Raw genomic sequence first — 10,043 nt, 5'->3', positions numbered from 1 at the left:
ACTCCTGCTGAGAGTCTGAAAATGTTCAGAAACTTTCACAAGAAGTTCAGAAGGAGGTCACTTTCTCTGCTTCCCATCACATCTTCAGCTGACAGAGCCTCTCCATCTGTCAATGTCGTGGGTCAGAAACACACGTGCTCCCAACCAGTGAGAATCATAGAATCGCTAGGTTGGAAAAGGTCTTTGAAATCATTAAGCCCAACTGTACCTGTCCACTACCAAACCCTATCCCTAAGCACTTCATCTACCCATCCTTTAAATACCTCCCCGGGCAGCCTGTTCCAGTGCCTGATAACCTCTTGACGAAGAAATTTTTCCTAATGCCTAATTTGAACCTCCCCTCATGCAAATTGAGGCCATTTCCTCTCATTCTATCACCTAATGCTCAGGGCCACCAACGCATCCCTTGTCCAGGACTTGGGCAGAGACTTTGAAAAACAAAGTGGTTGCATTAGAAAATAGTCACCATTTATTTATTTTCAGTGTTTAACCAGAAAAAAATCTGTGGGTTTGACAGCTTGGCTAACACCTCATTAGGAAGCCCCACCTTTTCTGTGTTACCTAGGAGGAGACGGAATTGCCTGAAGTTTGCCAGGGGAGGTTCAGATTAGACATCAGGAAAAGCTTTTTCATAGAATCTTCGAATGGTTTGGGTTTGAAGGGGCCTTAAAGATCATCCAGTTCCAACTCCCTGCAGGGATATCCCACTGGATCAGGCTGCCCAAAGCCCCATCCAACCTGGCCTTAAACATCTCGAGGGATGGGGCATCCACGGCTTCCCTGGGCAACCTGTGCCAGTGCTTCACCACTCTCACTGGGAAGAATTTCTTCCTAAAGTCTAACCTAAACCTCCCCCCTTCCAATTTAAAGCCATTGCCTCTCATCCTATCAGTACAAGCCTTTGTAAAAAGTCCCTCCTCGGCTTTCTTGTAGGACCCCTTTCAGATATTGGAAGGCCACTATAAGTTCTCCTCAGAGCCTTCTCTTCTCCATGCTGAACAACCCCAACTCCCTCCACCTGTCCTCACAGCAGAGGTGCTCCAGCCCCTCTCACTGACAGGGTTTTGGGCACTGGCACAGGCTGCCAGAGGAGGTGGTTGAGTCTCCATCCCTGGAGATGTTTAAAAGGCGGGTGGATGAGGTGCTCAGGGACATGGCTCAGTAATGGACAGGTACGGCTGGACTCGGTCATCTCAAAGCTCTTTTCCTTTACCAACTCCCCCTCTTCCCTTCACGACCCTCCGACCTTCCAGGAGCCCCAGAGCCCAGCTCGGCGAGGAGGACGATCCCCCCGCCTCGCTGCCGCCGCTCGATGCCGCTCTTTCCCCCGCCGAGCCTGTGTCAGACCCACGTGCCCGGGCGGCCCCGCACCCGCCGCCGCGAGGGAGGCGGCGCGGAAAGCGGCGAGCGGGGAGAGGGGAGGGGGGGGGAGGCTCCATCCAGCCCCGTCCCCCGCGCCCCGAGGATGGCAGCGCTGCCCGCAGGAGCGGCTGGCGGCGGTGTCCCTCCTCTTTTTTTTTCCGGCGGCGGCGGATCGTTGTTGTTGTGTGGGAGGAGGGCGGCGGGGATGGACTTGATCTCCTGCTAAGGCGGCGGCACAGCCTGCAGCCGCGCCGGGCGAGGCAGGAGCGCTCCCCGCCGGGCTTTATCCTTCGGGGGGCTCCGCCGCCTCTGCTCCTTCGCCCTTCTCCCCCGCCGCCCCCCTCCGCTCGCTCACACGCACAGGGACACGCACGCACCCTCCTCCTTTGCCCTTTCATCCTTCCCTTTCCCGTCCTCCCGCGGCGGCAGATGCGCCGGGGGGTCACCGCGCAGCTGGGACTATGGTGAAATTTCCAGCGCTCACAAACTACTGGCCCCTCATCCGCTTCCTCGTCCCCCTCGGCATCACCAACATCGCCATCGACTTCGGGGAGCAGGTAAGGAAGGCAGCGCCTCCCTCCTTCCCTCCCTTCCCTCCCTCCTTCCCTTCCCCGAGCCACCCTCCCGCAGCGCCGGGATCGCCGCCTCCGCGGGGAAGGGAAGGAAAAGGAAGGGAAAGGAAGGGAAAGGGAGGCGGGTCGAGCCTGGCCTCGCCGTCCTCTCCCGGCGCATCGCGGCGGCGCCTCCGTGCGCGCCCCGGGCAGCCCCGCCGGCAGCCGCAGCGCCTTTGCGCTCCGGCTGTTTGTTTGTTTATTTGTTTATTATTCCCTCTCCCCCCCCTTTATTTAAGGATTATATAATCTGAAATTACATAATGCGCTCGCCGCGGGGTGGTTTGGGTTGATCCCCCCCCACGCTGCCACGGCCGCTCAGGTGCTTCTGTAGCGCATCCCGGCGCATCCTCGCACAGCCGGAGGCGCATCCCGGCGTGCTGGAGCGGGGAAGGGAGGCCCGGCTGCCGCTGCCCGGAGGCTCCATCCCTCTCCCCGGGGGCTCCATCCCGCTCCCCGGCGGCTCCATCCCGCTCCCACGCCCCGCCGCGCTGCCGCAGCGTCACGGTCCCCTCCGCCTCCGGTATCCCGGGAGGAGGGGGGCATCCCGGCTGGGAGCCGCTCCGCATCCCATAGGTGGGGGGAGGCAGCATCCCGGGAGAAAGGAGACATCCTGGCTAGGAGCCGCTCCACATCCCATAGGTGAGGGGAGGCAGCATCCCGGGAGAAAGGAAGCATCCCGGCTGGGAGCTGCTCCGCATCCCATAGGTGAGGGGAGGCAGCATCCCGGGAGAAAGGAGACATCCTGGCTAGGAGCCGCTCCACATCCCATAGGTGAGGGGAGGCAGCATCCTGGGAGAAAGGAGGCATCCCGGTTGGGAGCCGCTCCGCATGCCATCTGTTAGGGGGGCAGCATCCCTGGAGAAAGGAGACATCCCGGCTGGGAGCCGCTCCGCATCCCATCGGTGAGGGGGGCAGCATCCCGGGAGGCATCCCGGCAGGCAGCCGCTTCGCATCCCATGGGCGAGGGGTCCGAGCAGGTGAACCTCTGGCTGCGCTCCTTCCCCCGACGGGGATTTTGTGGGCCGGGTGATGGGCACAGGGCAGAAGCCTGGAAAGGTCGTGGCACAGCAGGAGGAGCTGCTGGCGCAGCACTTCAGCCCTGAACAGACCTGTGCACTCCAGCCCTGCTGACATTCGGTGTTGGTGACCTAAGGCTGTCCCCTGTCCTGGACTCTAAGAAAATGCCCCGGTGTCCCTTGACTCACCGTCATTCCATTACACGCATCCCTCCTGCTTCATCCTCCTAAACACTGCTTGCTGCATTTGCATTAAAAATATGTTTTGTACTTGGTGTACCCACTGCTCTTTTGTCTGAGCTCGCAGCACAGGGAGTTTGATTGCCACGGCACTGTGGTTAGGGAGATCGCTCCTCTCTTGTTTTGTTATTTGTGACAGGTAAGAACCTGGTCCTGTGTCAGGCTGCACTGTATAGGGCCTGTTATCACATGTTTAATAGGACAATATACATTAATACTCACCAGTGTTAACATGGGCAGCCACAGTCAGTATCACATCTCAGATAGCTTTTATCCTTGTCTTAAGTCATTCAGTTTCACTGAGAAGCACTTGTGTTCTAAGCGGAATACGCACTTGCTCCCATTCTCCTTGAGCAAAGATGCCAGTAAATTAGTGGGTACTTTCACCCATTTGTAAAAAGAAAGTGAAAGGAAAAAATATTACAGTGGGAAAAAATAGCTAACATTGATCATATGTTTGTCATGGCTGTGTTAACCACATTTTGCTTCCTAGTCCTTTAAATTTAAATAAGCCCAGACACTACAAAATGCAATTCCATCCTTTTCTAACAACCATATACTTCCCTGCTATGTCAGTCTTCTGTAAATCATACTTGAGGGTGAGGAAGTAACTAAAGACAGAAAAGAGGAGGGAAAAGGGGATTTAAATGCTATAACCGTGCCAAGTTGGTAACATACAGCAGAAGTTAAACTGAAAGCAGTTCACTCAGCAGGCTCGACTATAACAGGTGCGTGTGTGCAGTTTGCTTCATACAAGATTAGCTTGATTCAAAATCCGTGTCAGCCCATGTAAAGCATCGCTTGACTTCACTGTGCTCTGGAGGACTTAAAAAATTAGCAAGCAAGAGTTTACAGTTTTGTAAGTGACAGGCCTTCTAGCAGGTTGGGCACCAGTGAAACATGAGGGATGTTAACATGCAAATGATACATGTAAGCCCTTACCTAACCAACTTTGAAAACATTAGGGACATGATTTCTCAGAAAATGTTTGATAACCGGGTTATAGTATCGGCCCTTCAGGAGAGTTAGGGTTGTTCCCTATGTCAGATGACAGCCTGGGGAGGTGCTTAATCGAAAAGGGAGAAATTTAGTGAGCAGGGAAATTCTACAGAAAGCCCCAGATTAGGAACTGGAAGGGTGCTTTTTGTATGAGCCTAGTGGGAGATTTGCCTACATGGGAATAAGGAAACAGAGGCAGGGACAAAGTTATTCCAGGTCTGAAGAGATCCTCTTACTTACAAGAGGATAAGGATTTTATTTTCCTGTATATAATACATGAGGGTTTTTTTATATACTTGTAGAGCATTATTGTTGGACTCGTTTTCTGAAAATAGACTGACTTGCTGAGCCAGTCACCTTTCTAATCTCCAAAATTGTAATAACTTTAATAACACGGCTGAATAGAAGCAACGTAAAGACTGGGTGTGCCAACAGATAGCTTTGAAAAGGCTGCCGTAACTCCTTGTGTGAATGTATGCTGCAGATAAAAAAGATTTCTAAGAATGATAAAGGAAGTAATATTTGCATGAAGTAATGTTACTTGCTCTGGATGTTACTTTAAAAGAGACTGGAGAACTACAGAAGTAAGAGAAGACTATAAAAAATGAGGGAGATGATAATGAACCTTGCCTGACCAGGGAAGAAGTGATGTTTAAGAAATGCTCTCAGTCATAAACTCTTGATGCATCCTATTCATATATTGCTCTTTCAAACAGCAAGAATATTTGGAAGTAGAGCTTTCAAAGCAAAGCCTTTTTAACAAAACCTAATACTATAAAATACCTGAGATCGAAAAGTGAGACATAAATAGAATCTCACCTTTTTTTTTTTTTTTTCACCTTGAGAGGCTTTTCTGGGTGTTGAATAGTTTTATTCAAAAGCAAACATCACTAGGAAATTGCCAGATCCTTAGTATGTGGCTGTCTCTAGATTTCTTGCTGCTTTAAGGCAGGTTTACAGTAAGGCTAGAGAATATTTGCAAAACATAGTTTATGGCTGTCTCCAATGCCCCATACTAGATGTTAGCAATGAGAAAGCTGTTTAGTTTGTAGGAAGGAAAAAATGCTGAGCACTGCTCACAAGAACTAGCAAACTCAGCTCCTGTAGCCACTTCCAGAACCGCTATAGCCAGCAAAGAGTATCCTGTTGACTCTTGGACCCTCATCTGACAATGCTTTTGGAACAAGGCTATGTTACAGAGTTATTTCAATCTAGTCAGCTAACCTCATCTGACCACCTCATAAAATCTTCTTAGACAAATATCTGAATTCCCCCCCCCCTCGCGAAATGTAGTCCTGATGCATGACTAGGTAAGTTACCAGAAGATTAGAGAAACTTACCATTTCTAACCTATTATTTCTATGATTTCTTTCTGCAATCCATTCCCTTTGGAAATTTTTTTACAGTACTGCAGTACTTTTCTTCTTAGAGTAAGGCCTTGAGGAAAATAATCCGAAATATTTTAACTCAATGTTTCTTCTTTGCACAAATATATGTGTATGTGTGTATGAGTGCGTGTGTGTGCATCCATGTATTTATTTATGTTTCTCTAGGTATGTTGACACGCACAAATATACACAACAGAGTATTTTCATCCCAAGAGTTTAACACTTACCACCAAAAGACAGATTCTCCTTTTCATTCTGCTGGTCAGGGCATTAGACTCTTGACTTATTATCCTGAGATTCATAATAATTACTGTTTTACTTAGAACTCAGCTGTTAGAGAGCAGTTTGCATTAAAAATCACCTGTGAAAAAATGACGCTGAATGCAGTTGCTTGTAAAGAAATAAACTGCTTTCACGTGATGGAGTGCAATACAACTTCAACCAGCTCACCCAGCAAACAATACCATCATTAACCTGTGTGCTCAAAAATCCGTTACCACCCATATCAGGTTTTTTGTTTGATTTTTTTAACACGGTTTCAGAGCTGCGCACATGTAGTGTGATGGCCTGATTTGTAATGTATGTGTATATTTGCATTAGCATTATTATAAAAGAGGGCAGCTGAGGTGTGCATTAGTTCACTGACTTTTTCAGAAGCGCAGAATCAGCCCGAGACAGTGTTAAATAGAATTTACCAGCAAATGTGGCTGGTAACTCCCTTCACTGCTCACAGGGTGGCAAAGGGCAGGCAGAGAGCAATGTTTTGAACTCAAGTCCTGTCTGCAGTAGTCCCTTAATTACCAACCAGAACAGTGGGAGTTTTTTTCCTTTCTGGGTATCGTATAAGTTTCATTAGTTTCAATTGCTGTTACTAGCTGTTGGTTGGGCAGTTTTGTTTGCCAGCCTAACTGTTAGGTATGCAGACTTGATGTTGTTCAGCACCTTGCAGGTCCTTGGAAGCTAAAACTGAGCAAGCAGAGTCCTGCTGCCACTTTCTCCTGAGGTCACTCGGGTGCTCCAGCCCTGCAGAGAAATTGCCATAAATTACGCACAGTTGTGGTGGTTGGGATCAAACAGGTTAGGGATAAGGGAAGTGCTAAACGCTTTGGATTCCACATTATTTTGCAATAGTTGTTCAGAAAAAAAATTGTTTTTTTCTTCTATTTGGATGGGTTTTGTTTGGGTTTTTTTCTTAAGTTAAAAAGTGTTGCCAGAAAAGGAGAACAAGTCATGAATAACGTATCAAAAAGAATTAGCGAGCTTGTTGTCTGCCCATGCCATTTGCAAACTTAGTAGGGGGTTAAACATTTTGATTAATGCTTTATGAAGCTCATTTTTGAGGTTAGTGTTATTGTCTGGACATTCAGAACAAGCAATAGGAGAGTTCACATTCCCAGCTGTTCACCGGGTATTTGGGCCAAGTTGTGTAACCTTTCCATGGCAGAGTTCTCCTGCCTTTGAAGTGTGCCTAGATGCCTACCTGCGTGTCACAGGGATGTAATGAAAATTCATGTGTCAGAAGCACTCCAAGATGAAAGGTGCTGTATGAGTGCAAAGTACTTACGTTATTGCTGTCGTGAGAGGTCAGGAACTCATTTAAATCCTGTAGGACTTTAGTACCATATAAACAAGAAAGCTAACAAGGTCTTAGAACTGGTGTAGACCATGACTGTATTATATTACGACAACCATGTTATCAGTATGATATGTTGATGAAAGTGCCCTGTTTTGAATTAATGTGAACTGTATAGCTTTAGAATTAAACTTAGGTGAAATTGAGTTGAAGAAGCAAACATCTGCAAAGGACTTCAGTACCGACTCCAGGGACTTCTTCTGAGCAATGCAGCTTTACTTCCTTTTACATGCCAGCCTGGCCCTTGAGCCTCAACTCTTAAGTGGTTGTCTGCCAAGGAGTGGGGGTTTTTAAGCCAGTGCTGAATGGCCTTGTAGACCTCATGTACAGTTATTGAGACTACATGAGTGATTAATTAGGCTTATATGTCTGTGTTGGTTGCAGTGGGCATTAGATACCAGGCATTGCATTCAGCAGTCACGCAAAGCATTTGCTGGAGTTTCAAAGCAAGCAGTGCACACTGACATCTGGAAAGAAGGCAAAGATCTCATGGGCATTTGCAGATAAAAGCCAGATCTCAGCAATGCATTAATGTTCTTAGAGGTAGCAAAGGCACATACTCCCAGCAGCTAAACCAATATATTTTTGCATTTTATAGCACGTAAGGTATGAAATAAACAGGTTATGAAGAGCAGTGGGACTAGCACCACTGAAGATTTCAGATGATGCTAGAAACTGTAACAATAAACCTACTAATGAAAAGTCCATCCCCTGCAGTATTTTATGTTGCTGTAGTGGATAGTATATAATCTAGAACTAGGATCTGTGTTTTGCGTCATTTCTCAGTACCTTCTCTTTTTTCACCCAACCTTCTCCTTCCTTCACAAACCCCTCCAGTTCTCTGCTTCCCATTCTCGATGCCTCCTACTCCCTAGCTGTGTCAGCTTGACTGTAAGGACTTCTCTGGACTTTCTTATGCTTCACTATTAGGAACTGGCAAGATTTGTACTTGACGATACCCATTAACCTTGTCTGAAGTAGTTGGCCAGCTACATAGCTGCAGAGATAGTCTGTTTTTCCAGGAAGGGTTGGAAGGAAGAAGGGAGGGAAGGAGGGAGGGAGAAACAACCCTATGCAGCACCAACCAGACACATCATACTTTTTTCTGAAGTAGTTTAATTCCTCTCTGAACTATGAGTTGAGATTATATTTTCCCACAGTGTTGCTGGAAAATAAAATGTATGTTCATGCCATGGAAATTATTTTCCCTACCAGAAGAGTAACCAGTGTGAAGGGAGACAAGGTGCCGAGCAGTCCCAAGTTCCTAGTCTCTAGGGTGAAGGGCTCTCTCTGGGGAGACTTCAGTCGTAATATCCCTGGATATTCATTGAAGAAGGGTCATATGGTAGCTGAGCACACCTGGTGCTTAGTTTAGATAGAGGGCTTGAGTTCTCCCCATGCCAGTGAAAATCTAGTAATACGCTAAGACAGCATTAGGAAAGGGAGATGCCAATATCCCAAGCCAAACTTAAAAAATTGAAATGTTGAAAGGGGTTTGAACCACTGCATTCTGTGTTACGGAGAGAAACCTCCGAAATAAAACTTTTGGGTTTGAGTTGAACTGACCATTTGATTGTTTTTCAAATTTTTTTTGTGTTCATTTATTTTGGTTGTATTTATAAAAAAACAAACATGAAAGCTGATTTCTCTGCGCATTTCATTTGGTCTGAACTGACTTCTTTTTAATCTTCAGTCATTTTGCTGCTCCATGGAGAACTCAATTGCATATAAAGACTTACATGACATGACCAATCTTATGACTGTTTGAAGATAAGTGACTTTTTATATGCAAAGGCATATATGCAGGGTGCCAGCTCTGAAAGTGCAGATTCTGGCTATTAATTGACTTCCTATCTTGATCTCAGACAAAGCATTTATCTCTGTTTTTGTGTGGATTTTGTCAGTTCTAAAAAAGTGATGTGTTTAAGGCAGTTACAAAGTTTATTCCTTCATGTTTGTAAAACACGGATATGTAAGTTGTGTGTAAATAGAAAATTTAAATATATCTGCCAGCTCATGCAGAAACCTTCGTGCATAAAACTGAGCAATTCCAAACAGATTTTGCTTTGTAGCTACTTTCAGAAATCTGTGATGTTTTTAAATAACACATACATTACTGCTGAGCTCTATTCCAGTTTAAATAGCATATCAAAACATGTGTTTCTTAAAATAAGATGGAAAATTTTTAACTATCTTAGATTTTAACAAGCTAATCTAAACAGCTCTTGGCATCTTATCCTATTTGTGCTTGGAAACCTGTGGGTTTGGGGGAGAAAGAAACAGGAGTGTTAATAAATGATTAGATCATCAGATGATGCTTCCTTTTGCTTGATTGATTGACATAATACTGCTGTAGCTATGGTTTTAGACACTGCCGCTGCCTTTTCAGATAACCATTAGCTGGAGCATTAATAAAGAACTGCCATAGGAACAAGAGACCTAAATGACCCATGAACTTCAGTGTCTGAAAGAGCAAAACTCTGCAATTTTCCAACTTCTCTCTGCTCTACAGTACTGCTTTTCTTTCAGATTTTCCACAGAACTTTAAAGCTACCCTGCTTTAGAGTTTTTCTGCATATGCAATTTTTCTTGATTAATTCCTTTCTAATATTGTACAGAAGAAAAGTTCCTGTGTGAAATATTAACTAAGAGTAATTCTAGGTGTAAACATGCGTCGGGTTCCAAAGAGGGATGAGTACAGCATTGTTACTTGTTAAGGCACAGTTGATTTTCATACTCTTTTCAAAAACATTCTAGAAAAGGGCAAAGGAAAAATACTGGAGTGTTAAAA

General features: G+C 46.0%; 1 protein-coding gene across 1 annotated transcript in view; it reads left to right on the top strand.

Annotated features, from left to right (window-relative positions):
* The first annotated feature begins 1,383 nt into the window (after nucleotides 1–1,383).
* Nucleotides 1,384–10,043, top strand: part of ANKH (ANKH inorganic pyrophosphate transport regulator) — a 106,860-nt gene continuing 98,200 nt past the window's right edge. Inside the window, exon 1 of the mRNA XM_009570282.2 lies at nucleotides 1,384–1,919. Within this exon, the coding sequence (XP_009568577.1) occupies nucleotides 1,824–1,919 (96 nt within the window). The 5' untranslated portion in view covers nucleotides 1,384–1,823. The remainder of the gene's footprint in view (nucleotides 1,920–10,043) is intronic.

This window comes from Cuculus canorus, chromosome 2 (assembly GCF_017976375.1).
Source record: "Cuculus canorus isolate bCucCan1 chromosome 2, bCucCan1.pri, whole genome shotgun sequence".
NCBI lineage: Eukaryota > Metazoa > Chordata > Aves > Cuculiformes > Cuculidae > Cuculus > Cuculus canorus.
Note: the sequence above shows the minus strand (reverse complement) of the source record. Positions and strands in the feature narration are given on the sequence as shown.